Source organism: Lontra canadensis, unplaced genomic scaffold (genome assembly GCF_010015895.1).
Source record: "Lontra canadensis isolate GAN:19392208 unplaced genomic scaffold, GSC_riverotter_1.0 scaffold50, whole genome shotgun sequence".
In the NCBI taxonomy this organism is placed as follows: domain Eukaryota; kingdom Metazoa; phylum Chordata; class Mammalia; order Carnivora; family Mustelidae; genus Lontra; species Lontra canadensis.
Genome location: NW_022631044.1, coordinates 7,664,356 through 7,691,302, shown reverse-complemented (window position 1 = coordinate 7,691,302; position 26,947 = coordinate 7,664,356). Strand labels below are relative to the sequence as shown.

General features: G+C 35.8%; 1 protein-coding gene across 4 annotated transcripts in view; it reads left to right on the top strand.

Moving 5' to 3' along the window:
- AFTPH (aftiphilin) overlaps positions 1 to 26,069 on the top strand; it is a 64,694-nt gene extending 38,625 nt beyond the window's left edge. For 2 of the 4 annotated variants that reach the window (XM_032873783.1, XM_032873782.1), the window contains exons 3-10: positions 195 to 346; positions 2,626 to 2,752; positions 3,166 to 3,222; positions 6,445 to 6,567; positions 12,713 to 12,773; positions 14,317 to 14,400; positions 18,279 to 18,402; positions 24,936 to 26,069. In XM_032873783.1, coding sequence (XP_032729674.1) covers positions 195 to 346; positions 2,626 to 2,752; positions 3,166 to 3,222; positions 6,445 to 6,567; positions 12,713 to 12,773; positions 14,317 to 14,400; positions 18,279 to 18,402; positions 24,936 to 25,080 — 873 coding nt within the window. In that variant the 3' untranslated portion in view covers positions 25,081 to 26,069. The remainder of the gene's footprint in view (positions 1 to 194; positions 347 to 2,625; positions 2,753 to 3,165; positions 3,223 to 6,444; positions 6,568 to 12,712; positions 12,774 to 14,316; positions 14,401 to 18,278; positions 18,403 to 24,935) is intronic. The other 2 variants (XM_032873784.1, XR_004384576.1) reach the window with 2 other exon arrangements.
- Positions 26,070 to 26,947: the final 878 nt, after the last annotated feature.

Below are 26,947 nucleotides of genomic sequence, written 5' to 3'. Positions count from 1 at the left end.
TAATCATTTAGAACAGTTGTTCTGTGAGTAGTTTTGCTCCTTTCATTTAGTGTTTCCTGTACCTGAGTGGTAGTTAACCTCTCATAGTAGTGGAGAGGGTGTGAGGTTAGAGGTATATGTGTGTGTTGATGATAAAACTGACATCATTGAAATTAGAGAAATGAAAATAAACTTTTTGGGGTGTTTTGATGCAGACAGCTTTACTAAACCGCCTGGAGCGAATTTTCGAAGCATGTTTTCCTTCAATATTTATCCCTGGTACTGAAGAGGAAGTTACTTCCCTGAAGCACTTGCTGGAAACAAGCACCTTCCCAGTAAAATCGAGAGAGGCCTTAGCTGAAAGTGGGTAAGTAGTAGACAGTTTTTAGACAGCATGCCTATTTGTTAGTTTCAACTGTTTTAACTTAGAAGCTTATCTTAAAGCATCAAGGTTCTGAAATGTTCTTATAACACTGTGAATTTTTAAAAGGCAGATTGTGCTATTAAAATTCAAAAAACTCCCTGCTCCATTTTTGAATGCTTTTTGAAGTATTTCTAGATCAATATTCTCATTAATTTTATGTATTATCTTTTGACTTCTGGTATGATAGATGAGAATTTAGACTTTACATCTGCTCCCTTCATGGTCCCTATATATTTTTTTTTATTTTTTAAATTCAGTTACCCAACACATAGTACGTCATTATATTTATATCATAGTTTTTCAGTCACCTGGTATTTGGTATTTTCATTATTATAATCATGTAAATAGTGTTTATTGTCCACTATTAGAGCTTCTTCCTGGATATATAATGACCTCTCTTTTTCATTTACTAAGTCTTTTCCTACCCTCCAGCAGCCTGTTAATACGTGATCAAACCTGTCAGGCTAGCCATTCCATTTTTTTCCTGAGTCCTCCATCCTCCTATTCCAATCTGGAATGGATTCAATCTAGGCTTCTTTTTTTTTTTTTTTTTTTAAGATTTTATTTATTTGACAGAGAGAGATCACAAGTAGAGAGAGAGAGGAGGAAGCAGGCTCCCTGCCTAGCAGAGAGCCTGATGTGGGACTCGATCCCAGGACCCTGAGATCATGACCTGAGCTGAAGGCAGAGGCTTAACCCACTGACCCACCCAGGCAGCCCCAATCTAAGCTTCTTAAACACATGTTGTCTTGGGACTTCCCTTCACTTATGGCCCATTTTGGTGGAACACATCCTCTAATAGCCTCCTGAGAAATGAAGTACAGGGGTGGTAAATTTTTACTTTATTCTGCCCTCACATTAAATTTATAATTTAGGATTTTTTGTTATTGGTATTCTGAAAATTTCACAGTGAAGTGTCTTGATGAGACTTTTCATTCATTGGACTGAGCACAGGTGTACAGTCTTTCAGTGTGGAGACTGCTGTTCTTCAGTATTGGGCAATTCTCTTGTATTGACAGGAACCTTCCCTCCATTGTTTTCTTTCTGGAACTTCTTATTATTAGATGTTAGAGGGTCTAGATTGATTTTCTGATTTTAATTTCAGAATTATTCTTATTCTTGTACTCTTCTCTTGCATTTCATTACTCTCCACCTTTGGACGCATTCTCTCCCTCTGTGCAAGTCTCTCCTTCATCTCTTTTTGTAACCTCAGTGCTTGTGGTTCAGGGTTTTAAGTACCTCTTAATTTCTTTAAAGATGAAGATTATTATTTGCTTCTTGGTGTTTTGGAGGGTGATTTCTGAGAAGAAAAGGGGACAAAAAGGTTTATGCTTTACCATCTTAAAATCATTTAGATGTGTTATTTAAAAATACGCTAGTTGGGGCGCCTGGGTGGCTCAATGGGTTAAGCCTCTGCCTTCGGCTCAGGTCATGATCTCAGGGTCCTGGGATCGAGTTCCGCATCGGGCTCTCTGCTCAGCAGGGAGCCTGCTTCCTCCTCTCTCTCTGCCTGCCTCTCTGCCTACTTGTGATCTCTCTCTCTGTCAAATAAATAAATAAAATCTTTAAAAAATAAAATAAAATAAAAATATGCTAGTTGTTCAGATAGACCCAGGAATCTCTCCAGGAGATTCATTTTTGGGATATAACACAACTCTACAACAAAACACACCATAAAATACAGGAAGATATTTTTGCCTAAACTAACAATAGGAGCTGAACAGTAAAAACAACTTACTTAAACTATATGGTTTTGTGGCCAAATAAATAATGATACATTCTGTCTAGTAGAACACTATACCGCTATTGAAAAAGTTATACATGTAGATGAAGAAATGCTTAAAATCTGAAAAAGATTACAAAATTCTCTATATATTATAATTGCAGCTGTGTTTGTGGGTCAGGATTCAAAGAGAAAAAAAGCACCAATATTAAATGGCTCTAGTAATTTGGTGGAAGGTTGAGTGATTTCTTCTTTTAAATGTTTTTGCTTTACAGTTAAAAAAAAAAAAAGGCTAAATCTTGGTTGTTTATTGGCATATTGTTCCAAATGAGTTTAACTTAGCTACTTTAATGACTAAGTGGTGGTTGTTGATTTTATTCAAATGGTAGTTGTATACTCATGTTAAATGCAAGATTGATTAGAATGTGTAACATTTCACCATCACATTAAAACTAGAATCCATGATGAATTCATGGTGGCTTTGTCATGACCTTTGCAGGGAACTTCTGGATGTGTGGACCGAGCTCCAGGATATCAATGATGCACATGGCTTGAGATATCAGTGGGGCGGCTCCCATAGCAACAAGAAGCTTCTGTGCTCCTTGGGAATAGATACTCGAAACATTGTGAGTTTTGTTAATACCTTGGAAATCCTTTAGTGGGCCTGTGAGTGTTTTTAAATTGTTACAGCTTCTGATCAAGTTGCAATAAGCTAGTTGCTCAGAAAAATTAATTATTAGTTGTCTTAAATGCTCATGTATTTTTAATACGGCAGCCTCTAAACATAAGTCTAAATTTTTCTCCGGTCAGTATTTCTTATTTTAAGAAAAGGTCGTTTTAGTGTTTTTCTGTTATTTATAAAATGAAAGGATTGGACTAAGAGATCAAAAATATAATCCCATATGGGCAATTTAATAATTTATTGTATTTTTTTTTCACAGTGTATATAATAAAGCATTCCAAGCATATTTTAACTGTTTCATTGTATGCCATAGCATTCTCTAACTATGTGTTCTTTTTCTCTAACACATGTATGTAGCTCTTCACGGGTAATAAGAAGCAGCCTGTTATAGTGCCCATGTATGCAGCAGGATTGGTAAGTACAAAAAATGTCTCCGCAAATTTATCATTGCTACATTCTGTAAAATTACCTTACATGGCATAACATGGAAAGTGTATTTTAAGGGGCACTTGGTGTGAGAACATTAAATGATTAACTATTAATTTCCTTTTTGATGTCATAAATCCCTTCAAGTCTTGATTTAAGGACATTTTTCCATATTCTATTAATTAAAGATTCTGTTTTGTTTTAGTTTGAAGATTATTTTTATCCTAGTAATAATGGTGCTCATAACTGTAAATGTACCTTTGGAGGTCTTGCTCTTTCTTCCCTTTTTTTTTTTTTTTCTTTCTAAATTTGCTTTTAAAAAAGTGGAAGCTGAAGTACCTGAGGGCTTAGATATCGTGTGTTTGAATCCAGTTGTGATAAATTTTAAATGATGCATTAGTGAAGCTATGGATGTATATGAAAGTTTAGGAATACCATATGATAGTAATTGATAAGGAGCCAGGACCCATAATTGGTTCTTAGTTTTGCCCTTAATTTTTTAAATGTGTTCAGTTTTGTTTTTTCAGGTAGGCCAGGTAGTCCAGGATAACTAAGGAATTTTGTTTCTGTACCTTATCAAGACTCACACTTTAGATGTGTTTGTGTTTTTGGCATGTCTTTGAGTTATTGGTGAAAAAAATGTTCTGTCTATTAAACAAGATTTTTTTTTTTTTACCAATAACTTGAAAATAAGGTAAAAATACAGTGTTTAAGAAAAAATAACTAATTTGGTATGGGATTTAAATTATACAAGCCTTTATGTGCATGCAAAAATGAATTTGCTGTGAAACTTGACCTTCTTTAATGTACAGACTTTTCCCCTGAATAAGTTCTAATTATAGATAATGAACTGTAATGTTTTACTTTGTTTCCCTTTTCGTAGTTTTCTTTTATGGAATTAGACAAAAACTTTTTTTTTTTTAAGATCTTATTTATTTGACAGAGAGATAGAGACCACAAGTAGGCAGTGGTAGGCAGAGGGAGAGGGAAAACAGGCTCTCCACTGAACAGAGAGCCTGATGTGAAGCTCCATCCCAGGACCCTGGGATTGTGACCTGAGCCAAAGGCAGAGGCTCAACCGACAGAGCCACCCTGGTGCCCAAGACAAAAACTTTTCTGTGCTTCAGCCTTTTAATCAGTTTCTGCTCCTTTATAAATATAAATGTAGCTTATCTGATATTTTCAAAACACCGTAATTATCCTTATACTTACTTCTGTTGTGGTAAATATAATGGAGAACATTCTTCAACTTTTTGGTTATTTGTATCTCTTTTTCCCTCAAGTAGCAGCATTCTAGAGATTGTTGGTGTTACTGTCACTTCTGAGTAGAAACTATGAATTCAGTTTGTATGAGTTTTCATTCAGCACATTGGGAGCAGTAACCTACTTAATCCTTATGTGTAGGCTCAGCACATTAGCCAGTCCTTTGAATTTTGTGAGGAGTTAGAGACTAATATTTTTGCTTTATTTTCCTACTTTAATTACAATCTTTATTAGTAATAATTTTTATGAGCTTTTAATACCAAAGTTTATTTAGTAAATACACCTCTTCTACTCCATCTTTATGATAACTTACACTTAGAAACTTACTCTTTTTCATATCTGGTTTCAAATTTTAATTGTAACGGAATTTTTTCCATGGTGCTTCACACAGATGAAGTGTTCAGTGTCTTTTGGTCTCATCTGGAGGAATAAGACCTGAAATGATGGTTTAAGTCACTCGTTCTCAGACCTTAATATGCATCATAATTGCTTGGAAGACGTGTTAAAACAGAATGCTGGGCACCACCCCGCCCAAGTTTCTTATTCAGTAGGGGTGAGGCTGCACAACTGAAAAGTTCCCAGGTGGTTCAAAAACTACTGATTGGGGACTACTTTGAGAACCACTGATATAAGAGATAGTTCATGTTAGAAAAGTCGGCTAAGGCTGGGAATTGCATCGTCTTTATATAAGGATGCACTAGATAGAAAGCCTGTATGATGTATAAGCTCTTGAGTTAGTGAATTTATTTTCATTCAAGCTGCTGGAGTAAAACCTTTCACAAATGCCATTGTTAAGAATTGAATCTGTAAACTGCTTTAGTTAGCGTTTGTCCTATTTTTTGAGAAGAATGGGGATTGTTCTGAAAACTTGTCTTTAGAAATTTACAGTTCTGACCTCACTGTCGTAACTGCTTTGATATTTTTCCCCCAGTAAAGGAAGACTTTTGTGTAGTTTGGTTGATAAATATTCAAGAGTTTATCGAGTATTATTTTTTAAGATTTTATTTATTTATTTGACAGAGACTACAAGTAGGCAGAGTGGCAGGCAGAGGGAGAAGCAGGCTCTCTGCTGAGCAGAGAGCCCGATGTGGGGCTTGATCTCAGGACCTTGGGATCATGACCTGAGCCAAAGGCAGACGCTTAACCAACTGAGCCACCCAAACGCTCCTTGAGTATTATTTTAAAATGTATTAAAGCTTAGCTTTTTTTCAGGCCATTAACTGATGATTACCCATTATTATTAGTGTTTGGTAAAGTATTGATACAGAATGTTGGGGTGGGTTTTTTTTCCCTTCTTTATTTCTACCTCCACCTTCCTGAATGCCTTCCTTTCTTACTCAGAGAGTGTGTTAGATTTGTAACACATCTAGAGGAACATGTAACATGTTTTCTCCTCTGAAATGGCTGTGTCTCTGCTTGGCTAATCCCAGAAACTAAGTATTAAGGCTCCCATCCTTTAGTGTAGGTAGGATCAAATACTAAATTTACATTGAAGCATGTAGTCATCATCACATTAGATGGCATGTTTTAGAATTCTTGCTTCTCCAAGCACCATCATGGTATAAAGGGTACAAAGGGTGTCCTCTTCTGCAGTTTCAGTGTCTGAAACATCATAATATTGCTGGAGTCTTAGGGCCTTGATATAATCTGTGGTGCTTGCCCTCCCCTCCCCCCGCCATCCCAAATTGCTTAGGCTTTTGTGTAGCAGAGAGAACTAGATACTTTAAGACCAAACAAATACAGTTTGGATTCCAAAAGTTCTATTGTAAAACATTTTCCATTACAGTACTAGAAGATCATCTTTAAACAAAATTTAAGAATAGTTCCTTTTTGTCTTTAGTACTTTCCAAATGACTTGGTTTTTTACTTTCTGCTAGACTGACTTTCTCATAAAGTTTGAGTTGATTTCTCTCCGTCTTCCACTAATGGCTAATATGCCTTTTTCAGGGTATGTTAGAGCCCACCAAGGAACCACTGAAACCACTCTCTGCTGCAGAAAAAATTGCTTCCATTGGTCAGACAAACACCATGTCACCAGAAATGAACACATGTACATCTGACCAATTCCAGGTAAAAATATCTGTACGTGTATTGATACATTTATGCATGTATCCACACACATATGTCCAGAAAGACACAGTGTTTCCCATAATATATAACTTTTAGTTTAAAATATTTTAAAAATTGATTTAGAGATGGACATGATTTTGATTACTTATTAACATCCCTTGCAATACAATAAACAAGCTATCTTTAATTTTCAAAAAAGGCACAATTTGAGAACTGGCTGGTTTTGGGTAAGTTCTTTAAACCTTTCTAGGCCCTAATTTCCTTACCTGTAAAATGAAGAGTTTGAAGCAGGCGTCTCTAAAAATCCCTTACAGCCTGAACACTGTATGATCATAATTACTGACACACCAATCTGGTAAGTACTGATTTTCAAAATAATTGGGAAACACTGCATTTACACCAGCTCTTCAAATCTGCTAATGTATGTTTTTCTGGAAGCCTGGAAATTTTGTAAAGTAATAAAATTAGGTGTGTTTATTACATCAAAAACTGTTGTTTTGAGAGTTTGAATAAAAATATTACTTAAGGTAAAAATGATGTGGCCTTTACAAAACATTATTTGAATTAAGAAAAAAATCTGTCTTACCTTTCTTATCTTTTACCACCTTGGCACCATTAAGCACAATTTTTTTTCCAGTCTAATATGTTTATTATCAAAGCCACCCCCCTCACTTTTTTATCTGGGGAAAATTTTGCTTACTCTTCCCACATCAAATTAGAAAACTCAGCTTTTTAGAAGATTAATATTTTATATTAATACGTTAATATTAATCACTAATATCATATTAATATTTATTAATAATAAAGGTTAAAATATTAATACGTGAACATTGCCATGTTTGTCACTCCTTACCTTCAATATCATCTTCAGTTTTATCTAACACAAAAATGTGTATTTGGACAGCCATTCCCAAAATGTGTGTCCATTGAACGCTAATCCCCAGAGAAGCTCCACTAAAGGAGGGTTCCAAGGGGAAGTAAGTTTGGAAAATTTTTCATATCATATCCTTTAACCACCCTTGGAGATTCTCAGCACACAATTAAGGACTCTGGAGAATCCTGCAGTGAATAACCTTATTTAATTTTAATTATTTCTTAAATTTACTTGGCCACACAACCCATCTCTGCAGGGACCAGAGGAAAAGAGTCATGACACCCATAGAACTAGTATTTTAAAGAATATGCTTTAGAAAATAATGATACAAAGCAAAGTCCTACCCTTTCACATGTGTTTCAAGGAACATCTAATATTACTGCTATGCGCCACTGTGGTTTATACTTGAGCATAGCTTAAACATCCCTTTGAAGTCGATTTATTACTAGCCCTGAAACAGTGGGCAGGGAGGCCTGAGGCATAAAATGCCTGGCCTTGTGTTGATGGTTGGGCAACAGACAAGGAGGTTTGGGCACATTTGTCTCAGCAGGTAGACTCTGTCCTTAGTTATCTTTCTTTAATTGCCCGTATATTGTTCTCTATCAGCTTCCCTCCCAGGCATGCCCTGCATAAGCAGATTCCAGAATTACTTCTCCCACAGCACCTTCCCACTTTGGCCTTAAGCAAGGTTTTTCTTCCATCCGCCCTGGGTGTTAGGATAAGAATTTGAACTACCTGGTTTAAACTGCCTGCTATGTTTACTGAAAATGAAGCCACTTGTTGCTAGTTTTGCTTGCTGACGCCACCTCCTCCTCCTCTTCTCCCCCATCCAAGCACTTCTCTGTGTTACAGCCCCATAAACTTGCTTATTTTATCAGAGTTAGCTCTCACCTGTCATTGTTGCCCCTAGTTAGCTTAATCAATCTCATATATTTCATTTTAGTCACACCTCATATTTATTACCTTTCTTACAGAATTTAATTATAAATGACTAGAAGTCTAGATGATTTAATTTGAAAAGTATGTTAATTTAATGGAACTTTTAATGGAAATTAATGTGTATTAATTTAATGAAGGTCAGTCATAGCTCCATGGTAGGTGTTTAGCTGCTGCTATCTTTTTACATGTACACACCCACCTCTACATTTGTAATCAAAGGACTATTGTCCCCCTAGTCATAGGCAAGTATAGAAGTTTTCAGCAGCATTTAAGCATATCTTACGTTTTTGCTGGAACATGGAACTTTGGTCTCTCGCTAATTATATTTTTAAAAAAACCTCTTAATCACATCCTTTTATTCCATTTAGTGAACACATCTCTCTTGTTAATCCAGTACTTAGGTGTAATTTTTAAAAAGTTTATTCTGTACTTTTTTGTGGTAGTTCGTGATCCTCATTAGCTTTCACTTTTGGGCTTTTTTGGGAGCCAATGAAAATAATATTTCCCAGTGGAAGTTGTTGTTCAAACTTAGTTCTGAATCAACTTGAGCTTCTCTCAGTCTTCATTCTAACATACAGTTAAACTGAACACTTTAGTATTTATGTCAGAATTGTGTGCTGAGATGCCTCACCTTCTTCACTAAATTATATGATCTTTGCTTGGCTCCTTACCCCTGAGTCAAGTTAAATTATTTTTAAAACATCTCACATGAATTGTAAGATTCCCTTTATATAAAGCAGTATTTCTTACCACTATTCTTTGGCAGTCAGTGTGTATATCATTTTTACTTTACATTTTGGCCATGCAGTAATACTCTTAAGTCTTCCCACTAGTCATAATATCTCAAGGAAATGGCCATAGACTTTAGTGCTGAACTTCAGCAAAATGTATCAGGAAAGATCTGGTTTCTTTTGTTGTCTTGTTTTGTCAACCATACACTAAACCCTGCTTTTATGTTTTTATATTGGCACCACTAACAGTGACTTTCAAACTTAGCATCATTGTTTAATTCTCATTATGACTGCCTGTTTTCTAATCTGTCTGTTCTGTCTCAGTTTTGGTACCCACTGGATTTTTCTTATTTCTTCTAAATTAGTTTATACTCATTACTCTAATAACCAGTACATCTTGTATGTAGGAGCTGGATGACTTACTAACCACTGCTCCTGGTGTTTTTTCCAGGATACTTTCACCTGAAAAGAGAGCTTATGGGCAAAAAGCAGTAGTGATACTTCTGTTGTTTTGTTTTTCAGAAAGCTTTATTCGCTGAATTTCAGGGTCACATCACTCATAGTGCCATTACTGACCTCCCTGGTAAGATCAGTGTGCTAGCCACACTCCAGCCACTGCTGAGTAGTCAGCTCTCTGGCTAGCAGTTACCCAGCTAGTCACTACTTAGCAAATTTCCTCTTAGACCACTTGATGTGGCTCTTTCATTTGTGAATCAGAATTTTAAAGTTAGAAGAAAGAAAAAAATGATTATGTGGCATTGTGCTCTTTTTTACATTAAGAGAACATATTTGGAGAGGCTAAATGGTACACCTAAAATCATTCATCAGTAGTACAGCTAGGACTAGAACCCAAGTCTGTGATCTCTAGTCCCGGGGGGGGGGGGGGGGGTTTTTTTTTTTTTTTTAATAAGCATTCTTTGTCTTTATTCACAAATGATATGATCATCTACACAGAAAATTCCAATGAATTTACAAGAAAAAATGACAGTAATGCCAGTTAGTGAATTTAGCGAAATTTCAGGGTCTCAGATCAATATTAAAAAATGAACCTATATTTCTATATATATTAAAAACAAGGATTGGAAATTGAAATAAAAAGCACGTTATTTACCAAAGCAACAAAACCATGAAATACTTAGGAATAAATCTAAATGTACTTAATTTTCCTCATTTCATTCTTTTTTATTTCAAGTTTTTATTTATTTTTATTTAAACTCCAGTTAGTTAACATAAAGTGTTTTTGCTCTTTTTTATTAAGACCTTTTCTTCCTTTAGTGCTTTAAGTTGCTGTAGTAATCATTCATACCACATTGCTTGAAGTTGTTTTAAAGATTTTACTTATTTATTTGAGAGAGAGAGAGACAGAGTGAGAGAGCATGAGAGGGGAGGTCAGAGGGAGAAGCAGACTCCCCATGGAGTTGGGAGCCTGATGTGGGGCTCGATCCCAGGACTCCGGGATCATGACCTGAGCCCGAAGGCAGTCACTTAACCAACTGAGCCACCCAGGCGCCCTAAAGTTGTTTTAAAATGCTTCATTCAGTGCTTTCTCTTTAAGTAGTCTTCCTCACCAGTGCCATTTGTTAGCTTATAATTGTTCAGGTTTTCTGTTTTACTTCTGTCTTATTTCCATTGAATGTTGATTCGTGTTTTAGCACCTCATTATTATAATATTGGCTGTGTCTTCAAAATGCCATACACCTGTATAAGAATCTGAACTTTCAGCAAATCATGAAATGTTTCTAAGCAACCAGCTACTTGACATCGTTTAGGTAAAACATGTTAATGAAAGAGATTTGCTCCATTTAGCCAGAAATTTTGCTATTGCGTAAACCTGGGTGTTATCCATCCAGTCAGTAGGACTGAAGGTTTCACTAATCTCTAAGGAGAATAATAGGAGTTGAATCTGTGGGAATACTTAAGAGGTTTTTGTTTGTTTTTGAGATCAGCTAAAGAAGATCTTTTCTAAATGTTTATTAGTCTTGTAGGTAGGTTATAAACTAGATTTTCACCAGCATTATTTCTAATTTTATTTGAAATAATTATAGAGTCACAGGAACTTGCAAAGATAGTACAGAGGAGATGCTTTGTAGCCTTCACTAGTTTCTCCCCTTAATTGCATCTTAAATTAATTATGGCATAATATCAAAACAAGGGATATGACTTGATTACAATGTGTGTATAGTTCTGTGTCATTTTATCATGTGGACAGATTTGTGTAACCACCACCACAATCAAGGTACATGACTCTTCACCACCATAAAGAACTGTCTTAACAGCTGTCCCCACCCCCAACTATCCCTAATGCCCTGGGAACCACTAATGTGAGGACTTTGCTTTGTTTATACCTTCCTCTTCAACCTCTAGGCCTGACCTGATTTAGGAAAGACTGAATGCGTAATAGTAACATGCCTGTCACTGGTATCCCAGTTATCAAGACAATTGTATTATAATATCATGGGATTAGACTTCAAAAAATAACCAATTCATGCTCCTTTCCTACAGGGAACAAGTCTTTATTTATACACCAAAAAAATGAATGTAAAGTTTTAATAGTACCTACCTTAAAATAAAGCATAGTGGTAAGCGATACCAGAAAAAAAAAGAAGACAGCAGCAACATGTTGGTATTGAGAGTCTGTCAGAACACAGGCTATTTCAGTGCCCTAAAATAAAAGAAGAAAGAAAATCAGGAATTCCAATTTTTTCTTATTAAGATTGTTCTTAAAGCAATGGTCATTTTTTAAGTGTTTTGTATTTTCCATCTTACATGTATCGTTTGCTCAATTTATCCTTATGTGTCAACAAAATTTAAAATTTAAAAACAGAATATTCAAATGAGCTCTGAGTATACTTTTCAGTACATTATTTTAAAAATTAAGTTCTGATACTGATTATAAGTAATTGCTAAAGAAGTTGATTTAATTTTTTTTTTTTAATTTTAAATTTAGTTCCTGTTTACTGGCCCATAATTTTCTTTGTAATTTGGGAAATTGTAAAGAACCAGAGACCTTGGTCTTTAAACCTTCTCGTTTTATTTATAAAGAGACCAACTAAGTTAAGCTACACATGGTCATGCAACTAGTTATTTAGTAGTTACTTGGTCCTGAATAACTCAAATCTTATTTTCAGTGTGGTACCTTATCTATTCCATTAGACTGTCCACGGAGAAATTTTAAGTGGCTAGTCATTTAATATAGAGTAGATCACTCTTTAGTGATAAAAGTCTGATTTTTTTTAAATATTTGAATTATAATCTAGCCAATAGTTTAAATCATAACTTGAGAATAGATTGAAATCTTGATACAGATTCAGTCCATAAAAATCTGAAAATGTAAAGTGAATTCCATTTCTCAAAGATAGTTTTTTGATATCAATAAGCTATATTGTTTGTCAGTTTTTCAGTTTCAGTTTGTGTTCATATTTTTCGGTAACCTTCTGAAATTGTAAATTACCCAATTTTGTCTTTAGGTACTTTATTGCCTAAATGATCTTGCTATAATAGTTTTTGGGGGTTTTTTTGGTTTTTTGTTTTTTTTTTAAGAATTCTTTATGTTGCTACAGCCTGTACTGATTAATTTTGATTTTTTGGTTTCCAACTCTAGGAGTCTCTACCACCCGTCCAGTTTGACTGGAGTAGCAGTGGCCTTACTAACCCTTTAGATGGTACGTCTCTCCGTAGAGCCTCTAGCACCAGAGCTAGAGTTAAGAAAGCTACAAAGTTCAGACAAACTTCTCTCTGCTGATTTCCTTTTTTGTTTGAACATAACTTCTTATTCTTATCTTTGGAAATTCAGGCTTTCTTTCTGAATAGTAATTGCTCAAAAAAACAGCTGTTACTATTATTAACAGTAATAATGTCCATAAGTAGGTAGCAGTAGCTAGGTAAAATTTTAATTTATCTTAAGTAAAAAAAAAAGCGTCTTTTTTTTTACAAGTATCTAAGTAGTTGAAATGATATTTTAGGTAGGACCAGTTTACTTGAAATTTGTTTCTGTAGTTTTAATTTATGGAATTTTCTTGGATGCAAAGTCTTGTGGCTAGAGGCTGCTTAAAAAAAAGCACAAAGCACAATTATATAACCAAAAACAATGTGCAAATAGATCCATATTTACTGACTAAAAGTAGTTTTCAGATTTAATAATATTTTATAGTGCACTTATTATGCAAATGGAAAATGAATGATTTTCATGATCCTTTTCTAAATCTTATCTCAAAATACTAGTAGGTAGTTCCAGAAATAATTGTTTTCTCTCATGGCTTTAAGAGAAAATCCTGAAAAAGGAATAACATCCTAGTAATGTGGGTCTTTAAAATAAATGACACAAAATGGTACTTTTCCAGTGCGTTGACACCACAAATTTTAATTGGACCCTAAAATACAATTATTCTTACTCCTTATACTTCATAAGTTATTTGAGCCATTGTCTAAAACACCTGTCATTCTATCAGCTTTGCCTTAGATGAGGGGTCCTAGGACTTCTGAAAAGCATCCAATTGAATAACAGTGCTGAAGGAAAGCCTGGATGCACCTTTTGCTGTTGTCTGGTGTCTCGAATATTCAGTCAAATCATCATGCTTTTTATTAACAAACAACTTCTTTAAAACTGTATACTATTTCTGATTACTGTTTCAGAGTTAAAGGGGAACAGTACAGCTCGAGGTTGCACATCAGGGTAGGGCAGTTATGACAGTCCTTACGAATGTTACTTTAATTTAAACGAAGTTAATGTATTGGTGCGTGTCCTGAAACTGACAACTTTGTCACTTTTTAAAAATCATTAATTCAAAACCAACATTACTAACATGGAAGACTGACTTGGGCATGTACAGTAATTTACTGTTGGGCTGAGATTAAAGTATTGTTTCCCTTTAACGGGTACACTTTCCCCTTGGTCTTTCTGGTATGGCTTTGAGTTTTGATTGAAAGAACTGAACTCCTAACTAAAACCTTACTAAGTGTTAAATTTTTTACTTTGTACATGAGAAAATGTACATTGAATTATTAAATTGTTACTTTAGAAATGTCCTTAGTAATGAAAAACTAATACTGTACACATTGTTTTAATGTTGATTTTAAAATATGTAATGACTACTAATTATAACCTGCATGTTCAAGTGTGTGTCTTACCCCTTTTTACACATAACCCCTCCTCCCTTGGCTTACCTTCTGTGTGGCTGCCTACCAACACGGTCACTGAATTTCAAGCTAGTGGAGGTTCCACTCTTCTGAACCTTGATTTCTTTGGGCCCGTGGATGACAGTAGCTCTAGCAGCAGCACCACAATCCCAGGTCAGCAGAGTGTTAAAACCACAATTCTGGTTTAATTACTAAAAGCATGACCACATCACTTGACTTTCCTATAAACAAGGAAACAAGTAGTTGTATTCTCTATATCTTTCTAATACTTTTCCTTTATCTATCTATTGTTATTTTCTAGTATCTGACTATAACAAATGACTTCTGTGAAATGTGTTTTAAGGAAAGCTTTCTCAGTGTACCAGTCAGAGCTGAAAGTAGTTTCTAGGAATAAAGTAGCCCTAATGTCCTTAGACAGTTAAAGGCAGGGTTTTGTTTGGGGGTAAGGGGGTTCCTGTAAATGGAAAACATGTATTTTATATGCTTATTTTTAAAAGCATATTCGATAAAGCCATTTGAAAAAAATACAGGTTTAGAGATACAAGAATATTTTAGTATACAAAGATGACTTTACATTGTAGTGCCTGTGGTAACAGAACCTCTAAAATTCTAGCATTCAGTTAGTTGTTTATTAATGCTAAGTGTATAATTAGGTTCCAAAATGTTAAGAGTCTAGCACTTAGTTCTATATAGATCCCACATAGAACTTGTGTAGTTTTTATGTAACTCTTAAATAGAAAGTATTGTTAGTTTTCCATGGAGAAAAAAGAAATGTTACAGAAGTTAATAGAAAATAATTGCTATGAGATATTAAAAGCTAGAAATTAAAACTTACTGGAGTGCCTGTTAATGTTCAGCCCTGCGAAATTCAGTTTATTGACCAAAGGACTAATGTACTTTGTCATTTTTTTAACTGAATAAAAGATTAAAAGATAATGGCATTTTTATGTTTACATTTTATTTGATATGATTTTAATGAATCCCTGTCATCCCTCCTTGTGATCTGGTAATCATGCCCATTGATCACCAGACAGCTGTTGGGGTGCTATATAGATACTGATACCCAGAATGAGTAGCAAGGATCCGTTTAGCCCCACTAGCAGCCAGTTACACAGCCAGCCTCATTCCGGAGAATTTGCTGGTTTTGTCTATTCCGCTTGATACCCTGCCACTCACTTCCAGCAGTTCAGGAGCCATGGTGGGAAATGGGGAAGACCAAGAGAGTCAGATAAGGGTGAGCCTGGAACCCTGAACATCCTTCTCTAAAATCTGGTCATGGAAATCTGTTCTTACTCTAAGGAAGTTCCAAGGCCTTTAGGGAGAATGACTGGATTTCTCAAATCTAAGCCCCTGAATCATTTTCATTACTTCCAGGATTTTGCAAGCATATGAAAAAAACAAACTTATGTCTGGTTTTGACTTCAAAATGATATTTTACTATTTACTCAAATTACCTTTAAATACATTTGAGCTATGGAATGATCAGTGTGAGCCTAATTAGCTGCTTTTAATTCTTAACTGGGGGGAAAAGACAACAAAGGTTTATGTATCATTTTCCTTATTACCTTATTCCCAAGAATGAATTACCAAACTCCATTTTTAATTTGCTCTCAGATTTGTTTTATCATGAAGTGTATTATAATTTACATGAGTTCACTGCTTTTGGACACCTAAAACCTGGTTTAAGTTTAATTCTTGATTACATTTCAAAGTCAGTTAAGAACATAAAGAAGTACAGAAATTACATGATAACTAGGCTCAGTATACACAGCTTCAAGAAGAGCAAGTGGTTTCAGAAACTTAGAGCTGTAATAGAAGTGAAATTAGCATGCTGAAATGCAGTCCTCATTACTTTGAAATTTTTAAGTATTTTTGTTCCATATTTTCATTAATACGCTCTAGCTGCTGTATAAACTTGATTACTATAAATTTGCTTTGGCTTCTTTTTATTGCTATTGGGTTTTGTTAAAACTTACCATCAACCTACAGGTATCAACACCTTTCTCAGAATTCCCTTTTACCACTTGCTTGCACTTTTTCCGACTTGTTTCTGGGAAAGTCATTTTGTCTTAGCTTGCGGTTATTTAATTATTTTGTGTGTGAGACTTAGGAGGTTGGCATAGAACTTGGTTGGCTAGCTTTAGTTATGTAACTAAACTATGCCTCGTTAAGGTTCTGTAAAAAACAAAAACAAGCAGACTCTTCCATTAAAAAAAAATTACTCTCCAATTATTAGTGTAGACTAAGTAGTTACCCCTTTTTGAAAAATATAAAATATAGTCATGGCACTTTCCTGGGTTTTTTGTTTTGGTTTGGTTTGACTTGGTTTTTTTGTGATGGTGGTGGTTTTGTTTTGGGCAAGGGGGGATTGGGTTTTTTGTTGTCTTTTTTCTCTTTTTATTTTTCCTAATCTCCCACTTTATTCTTTGACAGCCAAGTGGCCAGTATTTTACAAACCCGACCAAATTTTTACTACCACTTTTCTATTGGCAGTCAGAATACAGTTGTTTATTCTGCACTATATATTAGACATCAGTTTCAATTTTGTGGTTACTTGGAATCTAACCTTTCGCAGTGGAGGAAAGAGGTACTTTGGGTTCATTTGGTCCCCTACAGGTATCTACAATCTTTTTAGGATTTAATTGAAACTTACATCCTTACAGAGATACAAAGAAAGGGCCTCATTAAGTATTTTTTGAAACTGTACCTTAATGAAATATTAAGAACTTGGGAGAGTCAACAAACATTTTCTATAGCCTTCCTCCCTTGTTGGACATGATAACTGTGGAAGCTGCTTTTGCTTGTTTGATTTCTGTAAACATCTGAGATCTGTGTTTACATCTGCCACTCATCTGCAAAGCTGGTTAATAGAAGGCAGTTTGTGATTTTTTTTTCTTAACCTTAAAATATCTTAAAAAGAGGAAAATTAATAACAATAGTATTTACATTTATATATAATTTTCTCTGCCGATTTTCAGAACTTTTTTAGAAATAAGGAAAAATTGATGAAATTAATAAAACATTCTTCTCTTATAATCTGCATTTCTGCTATAATCTGAAACTACTAAACTTTTTACCTCAGGTAATTTGCTGGTACCATAGAGAGTAGGGGATTTTTTTTTTTTTTTAATCTGAGTCTCTATTATCCAAAGTTGAGCTTGAGTTGAAAATATTTATTGTTCTTTTCATTGTTTTTGTAGTCAGTTATTTAATATAAATCTATATTCTTTGGAAATATAAAACTGTATATTTTAGTGAAGTCAAATCTAAGAGACTCAACTTCATTTTGAATTCCTTAAAACCAGGTCGATATGAAACCAAAGAAATATAATTAGCCCTTGAGACAGTTTTCATTTTATCTAAAAGTAGTGCTTTTATTAGTTTTTCTGGGAATATTTTACCCTCCCTACTTCTGACCTGAAGAAAGAACAATGTGGTACATAATTTATCTTTAGTAATAATTTGACACTTTGAGTAATATTTTATGTCCTCGGGTGGTAAGAATATATTTAACCAAGTCATTTACTGTATTTGAGACTTTAGACTAGCTCTTAAATCTTTCAGTATGGAAAAAAGTATAATGGAGGTAAAATTGTTAGAGAGGTGTAGAGGGGGAGAAAATTCCAAAAATGAAGTTAATCAGTCCATTTAAACTTTGAGGTACCTGTAACAAATCATGTGCGCTTTCTATAAAACATTGATAACTTTCATATCGCTAACAATCCAAAATTGAGTTTTCTACAGCAGATAGAAATTGTAGAAGTATTTGCATATCTACTACATAAATATTAGATGAATTAAGGCTGTATTTAATACCTAAGTGAGATTTTAAAAGTATTTTCCTACTTTATAAAAATTCTGAAAGTTGGAATCTATAAGTTAAAAAATAAATGCAACATTAGTCTAAAGACATGTTGTGCTTATAAAAGACTCAGATGTTTACAGAATGAGTGCCTTTTGCATCTTGGATCGTGGCTGACTGAGTAACGCACTGCAGCTTGCCCTCACTGACTGTCGTTTTATACTATAAGGTGTGGATCCAGAGTTGTATGAGTTAACAACTTCTAAGCTGGAAATCTCCACCTCAAGCCTCAAAGTGACTGATGCATTTGCAAGACTCATGTCCACAGTAGAGAAGACAAGCACATCTACCAGGTAAACAGCTAGTGTTCATTATACCCTAAATTTTGAATTTAGGAAAGCAAGTAAGTTGACGGTATTTCAATATATTGTATTAAAATGCACTTTCTATTTATCAGTGGATGATGCCTAATTCCAAAAAACAGTTATCAAATTATGTTTAATTATGGACTTTATTAGAGCAGAGCTATTTCGTAAGAAGCTGGAAAGGGCTGCAGATGTGGTTTTTTTCTTTTTACCCCCCTCCCTCGGCCAAACTTTGTTGAGAATTCTGATTAAGTATTGAGATCATAAGCCATTTTAGAAACTGTCCCCCTTTCCCTTCATAACCACTGAGATGATGATCACTTTCACACTCCCAGTCACTTAGGCTAAACTTTCTACCCCTCACCTAAGCTGGAGTAGGTGAGGCAATGGCTACTCTTATTTTCTGCATTTTTGCTGATGTGCAGCACCTCTGATGTGGGATGTGAAGCCTTGCTTAGCCAAGCTTTCTGGGAGGCCCCTCAGGGACATGGCCTCTAGAAAAGCAGTGTTGGAACCAAACGGAAGGAATGTCACTTGGGCCCTGTTCTCAGGATTCAGGAAACCTTTAGTTTTACATAATTTAGCACCGAACAGTAAGCCATTGCTTAGACATGTTAGCCATAAGAATAGGCCAGTTCCTCAGAAGAGGTAGTCATTGTGAACCTGGAGACCACAACTGTTGGAGCAAATACTGGTTGATGGGAGCACCAGCTTCGCTGTTCCAAATGCGGTGTTCATCAGCATTTTCAAGTGGAAATATTTACCTGCTAGTGGCCCACTTTGGCAGAAGTATTATAGCCCTTACTCCTCAACAAATAAACTGTTTCCATGTAAGATTCAGATTTATCTTTTGAAGCAGTTCTTCTGTAGAAAAACCACCATTAAAAAAAAAAAAAAAAAAAAAAACCTCTTTTCCTTATAAATAATAAATGCTTACCAGGCTTAAAACTGTAGTTTGAATTATCCCATTGCCTTTCAAACTGTGTTGTGTGCTTAAATATCCATTCATTCAACAGATATATATTATTAATATTTATAATTATAAAAGAGGCATTGTTATGTATTTTGTAATTGTGGATACTCTTAACTTCTCCCTAGAATAATTTACAGAGTGCACACACACCATAGATTCTCTTATTCTCATTGTTCCCATGTCTTTGGGGTAAAGCCTCCTCTTAAGTGAACCTATTTGTAAATGAATCCTCTGTGGATTCTTTTTGCTCACTTTATAATTTTTTTCTCTCCCCCCCCAAATCATATTTTCAAATTGAAATTCTCAAATTTCTCGTCCATTTTTTCTATATGTTAGCTAAAAGCTACTGCACATTTGACTTTTAAAAAAAAATAGTGATGCTTTTATTGTTTGGGCTTTTTTCCCCTGTCATTTTTAGGGCAGCCTTCTCTAAGGACAGTACTACTGTTTCATTACCCTTGTCCTGCAGTGTCACTGAATGAATGAACTATGGTAGAGTTTCCAAAGTCCCATGATGAGAATTCAGTCTTTGTGCCATTAGGAGGAGCTCTATACCGTATTGTTGGCTTGCTTGCTCTCCTAACTGTAACTCATCCTTGAAACATCCCATGTACACCAGGGAACTTGAACAGCTCCTATCACTTTAAGAAATTATTTTCATTGTTTCCCTTATTCTGTACTACTACAGAATGAACTAGAACCATTGTGTGTATCCTAAGGTGAGTGTTATAACTGCACCAAATTGCTCTCTAGTATCTGTCCAGCTTCGTGTTTAAAACATAACAAATGGGGGCACCTGGGTGGCTCAGTGGGTTAAAGCCTCTGCCTTCAGCTCAGGTCATGATCTCAGGGTCCTGGGATCGAGCCCCGCATTGGGCTCTCTGCTCATTGGAGAGCCTGCTTCCTCCTCTCTCTCTCTCTCTGCCTGCCTCTCTGCCTACTTGTGATCTCTGTCAAATAAATAAATAAAATCTTTTTTAAAAAAATAAATAAAACATAACAAATGGGGGGGCGAAATGAGTTGCCAACTCATTTCAATTATTTGAAAATGGTAAGAAATGCAAATTTTCACAAGCCTTTACAATTACTGTAAAATGAACCCATGAATGATTCTCAGTTGCACAGGTAAGAGAAAGGCAGATGGCAGGCATCATTTCAGAAAATGTCAGTGACTTTGTTTTTTTTAGATCGTTCTGTTTTGGGGTTTGAATGGAATAAACTATAGAAAGTAAAGCTCAGCAAAATCTTCTTGACTACTGACAAAACACAGAAGGTAGAGTGATGTAGGATACTACAAGGTTAAGAAACCAAGGTGTAAGTAGAGGAAGTTGACAGGTAACAGCATATTCTTTTCCAAGTGCCTTTGCTGCATATGTAGGAAGACGTGCGTGAGCTCATCTCTTCCCGTACACAGCCTGTTAAAAGTAACTTCTCACTTTTTAAAGAAATGCCCGTTCTTAGTTTTAAAATAGTTCTTTCTTCTTGCTTTACCTTTTCTAGTATAGAGAAAAATAACTTCCTTAATCAGTGGGGACCACCTAGTTAGTAGTGGTAGATCTCTAACTCAAGTTTATACAAGCCTAAGGACTACTTGCCAAAAGAGATACGTATGGTTGTCTTTTTTTTTTTAACCTTTTAATTTTGACCTTTGACCTTTTAATTGGCTAACATACATAGTCCACATAATGTAAAATCCACCCTTCTCAAGTGCACACTTCAGTAATTTTTAGTACATTCATAGCATTGCACAACCATTACCACTAATTCCGGAACATTTTTATCACCCTCAATGGAAACTCCATACTCATTAATTAGCAGTTACTCCCTTTTCTGTCAGTTTTCCCAGGCATCCTGACATCTACTAATCTGCCTTCTGTCTCTAGGAATTTGTCTGTTTTGGCTATTTCCTGTAAATGGAATCATATATGTGACCTTTTGTCCTTGGCTTCTTTCTCTTAGTGTGTTTTCAAGTTTGGCCATGATATTGTGTTTATTGGTATTTTTCATTCCTTTTTACAACTGTATAATATTCCTTTGATTATACCACGTATTACTTATCCATTAATCAGTTGATGGATACTTGGGTTGTATTCACTTTTTGACTATTATTACTAATACTGCTATGAGCATTCATGTACAGGTTCGTGTGTGGACAAATGCTTTCCATTTTCTCGGGAGTGAAACTACCAGGTCCTATGGTAACAATGTTGAACTTTTTGAGCAACTGCTGAACTGTTTTTCAAAGTAGTGCCACCATTTTACATTCTTTACATTATTTACATTACACTATTTACATTTACATTATTATATATTATTTATATTTATATTATTTACATTACACCTTTTTACATTCATACATATTCATTATATATTCTTACATATGTCAAGGATTCTTATTTCTCCACATTCTCACTCAAGTGTACACTTGAGGCTTGTTTTTGTCTGACTTTTTGGTTACAGCCATCCCAGAAACCATTGCCTACTTCATGGTCAGGAAGATTTGCACCTAGGTTTTTTTCTCGATAGTTCTATAGCTTCAACTCTTACATTTAGGTCTTTGATCCATTGATTTAATATTTGAATGTGTTCTGAGATAGGGGTCCAGCTTCATTCTTTTACATGTCAATATCCCACACTATTTGAAAGACTTTTTTCCCCATCAGTGGTCGTGGCACCCTTACTGAAATCAACTTTCCATTAATATATGGGTTTGTTTCTGGACTCTCAGTTGTATTCCGCTGACAAAAAGGATAAATCTTGGCTAACAAGAATATAAATCAGCCTGAGATCACTGCTTTTGGATTTGAGAAAAGTTCACGATACAACTTTTTATTTTCAAATCCTCCTCTAGAACACATCAATGCACAGTGACTATAGATAAATACTGTAAACTATTGGCTCTGTAAACTATTATTTCAATTTACTATTGCCTCTAAGTAGTGCCTCTGAAACAAGACCATTAAGTAGAAAGTCTAGAGTAATCTTTACCAACCATTTCTTGGGTAAAAGTTTCTACCTTGCTCTCCTTCCCCATATTCCAACTGCATTTCACAAATGAGAAAGTTCCTTTAAGTGCAGTTTTTATTTTTTACTGTTTTGGTTTTTTTTTTTTTTTAAGATTTATTAGAGTTCAAGTCGGTGGGGAGGGACAGACGCTCTGCTGAGCAGGGAGCCTGACACAGGGCTCCATCCTAGGACCCCAGGATCATGAACCTGAGCCAAAGGCAGATGCTTAACTGAGCCACACAGGTGCCCCTATTTGTTACTGTTTTTTTCTTTTTAATTCAATAACCAACATACAGTATATTAGTTTTTGATATAATGTTCGATGATTCATTAGTTGCATATAATATCCAGTGCTCATCACATCACGTTCCCTCCTTAGTGCCCATCACTCAGTTACCCCATCCCCCTACCCGCCGCCCCTTCCACAGCCCTCAGTGTGTTTCCGGGACTCAGGAGTCTCTATCTTTGTTACTGTTTTTAATTAACTTTCTGTCATTACAGAAGCAGTAAGATATATTATAGAAAGTTAGAAAATACAAAAATTAAAACTTAGTTTTACATTCTTACCTCTCACATCAGTATAACTCCTTTCAGATCATTTTCCATGCAAATACATACATATGTGTGTTGTTTTAACCAAAAATGAGATTTTATAGTCCATACAAAATTCAGCTTACCTCTGCAGCCTGTGATCTCCATCTGTCAACTTCAGTGCATTTTTAGTCCATCTAATACCAAAGCTGTATTCAGATGTCCCCTCAACTCAATATTGGTTTCAACAAAGCAGAGAACTGCTGTACCTGGCTGTTACGGCTCTTTAACTTCCTTTAACCTAGCTTATCCACTTCCAACCCTTGTGTTTGTTTTCAGTTTTAGCAGTAGCATATTAAAAAGATGAGCCCAGATGTCCTGCAGAATGTCCCAACTTCAGGATTTATCTGTTGGCTTCCTCAAGTAGTATTTAATGTTTCTCATTTCCCTTTACTTCCTGTAAGCTAGAAATTATATCCATGAGTTTAATGAGCTTGGGTGAAACATTGTGGCTGGACGACAGCACAGGTGTTGTACTGTGTCAGAAGTTGCATAATAACCTGGTTGACTCCATTGGTAGTGATGCTAAGATGGACCATGGTGAGAGGCTGGCCTTTTTCATTATGCAGACACTTCCAGTCTTTCACTTTACTCTCTGGTTTTTCTTCATCAAACATCCACCTAGTAATTTTGCCACCATTTAAATGCAATGAAAATTATAGATTTTAAGTAGAAAATACTGGATTGCTATTCAATTCTTCTGAGAAACCATAGAACTGAGTATTGGTTGATCTGATGGTTTTGGTGTGCTTAAAGCCCACCCCTTTTTGAAGAACTCTGGTCCTAAAATTCTGATGTTTGATTTTTCCGTCATTCTAATAAATCATTTTCATTTCAGCCTGAATTCGAAAGTGATTAACAGCAAAGTCTAGGTATGAAGTAAAGACCTGTATCTATCTTTCCCTTCTCGCCTTATCTCCTGATGCTCCGTTCCCCATCCCAACAACAAAGAAAATAATTAGGTGGAAGAAATAACTTGGACCACACCTAATATAGTACCAGCTATTTTACCATAAAAGAGAATTGAGCTTTTTAGAATGAACAGTTTTAAATGAACTTTAGTCTAAAATTAGTATCTGTATGACCTCAACTATTCTTTGAATATTTTTAACATTCTGGAAAAAATCAAGGTTGGCTTACAGTCATGTGCTCAATTTGAGCCACGTTTGAGGCTCTTTTGACATTTCTGCAGCTCACCATCTGGGAAGCCCTGGATGAAAAGGAGTTTTTCCTATCTATGTTAGGCACTAACATGCTCACCTTTAATACCAGGGGCAGTGAGAGAAATGTACTTTGACTCCAGAACCTCTAGGATTTCAAGATTTCCCCTCTCCCTGAGCACTTCCTGCCCATGTCCATTCTCAGCATCTGCAACCCAACTCCCGCACTGCTCCTGTTGGACCTGCTGTCTGTGTCCCAGCAGGGTCAAGCCTAGATGTTTCTGAGCCAAGGGCTTTCTCCTGGAATTCCCCATAGGAGATTGAGAGAGCCTGAGGTTAAAATGACTTACAGGGTCTTGTGCCAGATATACTTTGTTTTATGTTGAAGTAATTTCACAGGGGTCAGAGGGAAATCCTGTTGGGTGAAGTTTTATTAGGGCTCCAGCATTCTGTTTCTGCTTAGAACATTTTAAAAGTGGGCCCAGGTAGATGCTTCGAGCCTTCAGCAAATCTGTGAGCTGTCCATAGGTACATGGGAATGTCTGTAGGTCTCTGCCCAGCTATAACAAACACACATAACATGGGCATGCAGCTCAGTAAGGGATTCGGCCTCTGGCACTGGAAGCACGCGCGCACGCGCGTGCACACACACACACACACACACACACACGTTACAAGGTTCAGGACCCGGCAGAGAAGCTCCACAGATAGCTGTCTACCCTGAGAAAGGATTTTCTCCCATTTGTCCTACAGCAAAGTCTCATTAACAGGTTTCTTTCATTTGTCAATAGGAAACCAAAAAGAGAAGAGCACCTGAGTGAAGAAGCCATCAAGGTGATCGCGAGCCTTCCGGACTTAACATTCATGCATGCCAAGGTGTTGATGTTCCCAGCCACGTTAACACCTTCCACAAGGTCCCAAGAGAAAGCAGACTGATAACTGACGTGAACTGGACAATTTCAATCGCTTTTCCTTCCCTCCCGCCCATCCCTCCCTCCCATCAAAAGCATACCTGCTCTAATTAAAAAAATTAAAAAAAAAAGTTCAGCTGATTTGTTGGTAAGCCGCACTAGAAAGGTATACATAGTAATGTATATTTATTTACATACTGAAGTCCTAAATTTATATTAGAAAAAAATGTAAATAATTGGGGGTGAACATTTTTGAAGATTTATTCTTTTTGTGTTGCTGGGGTGTATACATTTATGTCTTTGTGAAATACACTGGTGGTGTCCTTCTTACAAAACTTTTGAAATAAAAAAAAGAAAATTAAAAATTCAAATCTCCACTGTCTGTGAAATCCCCCTGTCTTTCCAGATTGCATTGAATGTTCTATTAATTTTTCATATCATATGTTGAATTACTTTTGCAATCATAAATAAGCTCCAAAGTCCCCATTTTTTTGTTTTTTTTTCAATTTCATGTGTGGTGGGTTTGTTTCAGATCCAGCTTTTGTTAACATTTTTGCGCTCTTTTTAATCTTTCCAATCTGGCATATTGCTGTTTGACCTTTTGCAAGGTACTTTATTGATTGCTCTTTTGTCACAGGGTGTGGATCATTGTCAGAACTTGATTGGAGGGGTTTAAAGAGGTTGTGTCTGTTTTCAATCAGTTTGGTTTGGAGAAGGACCAAATTACATGTCTTACAATGAAATTTACTTAATGATTTTTTGTTTTATCATACCACTATATTTTGAGGATTTTGCACAGTGTAAAATGACATAATCATAGATTGCTATGGTTTAGGCTGTATATACAGTAAAAACTATGGGTTTTAAATGTTTGGGGAAATTCCTATGGAAAAAAGAAAGACATGTAGAAGAACCTCTGACAGGGTTAATGTGCATGCCCAAGGTCTTTTGAGATTTCAGTGTGTAAATTTCCTTTTAGCTTACACAAAAATAAAATAATTTAAAAGAAATTCAGCCTGGCCGTTTTGTACTTTGGTATCTGAGGGAAAATATGGTGAGTTTGGATGCAAAGGTTTATTCTATCTTAATGTATTTCAATCCAGAGGAAATCATTTGGTAGGTCGGGCTTCCACTTTTTTGAAAGCAGACTGGTTTAGGCTGAGGCCACATAGGAACTGGATCAGTACTAAGGCAGAGCCGTTTTTATGTAGAACATGAAATCATAAAAAATTCCCATGATTCACTATATCTTCATCAGAACTGGCAAGGTTAAATAAGCATTTCTAGGGAATTTTTTCTTTTCCAGTAAACACATGCATGATAGTAAGGTGAGCGGGAAATTTCTCCAAGGTAATTTTTAAGTATTATTAGTAGCTATTGCATCAGCAGAGTCACATGACATATTTCATTAGGAATAGGCAGTCGGCCCGACAGTAGTCCACCTTCTGCCAGGGGAACCTGTGCTGCTCCCTCACCGACAGATTCCTGCGCTGCAGGTTATCACACGGGCTGTGGGAACCTCCGGTGAGTGTACTAGGAGTCTGGCCTGGAGTAACGGTGCCTGTCTGGTCCATTCCTGCCACTTACCTAATGTTTTCGTTGTCATCGTCATTGTCATTTCAGAGACGAGTCTCTTTCAGAATAGTCCCAAGTCCTCAGTGTCCAGTGACCCTTCTGAATGGAAGGATAAAAGTATTCCTTAGCAGAATTTTACACATTTCAGTAACTGAAGCTGAAAGTGCTGCTTCTCAGTACAACTGCACTATAATGGTGGCCTTGACCAACGTTAAGTCCAGAGCCCATTTATTAGTTGCGTTACTGTGAGAAAGTTAATTAACTTCTCAGAGCCTTAATTTGAAAATGGGAATGATCCTGCCTTTCTGTAGGGTTGA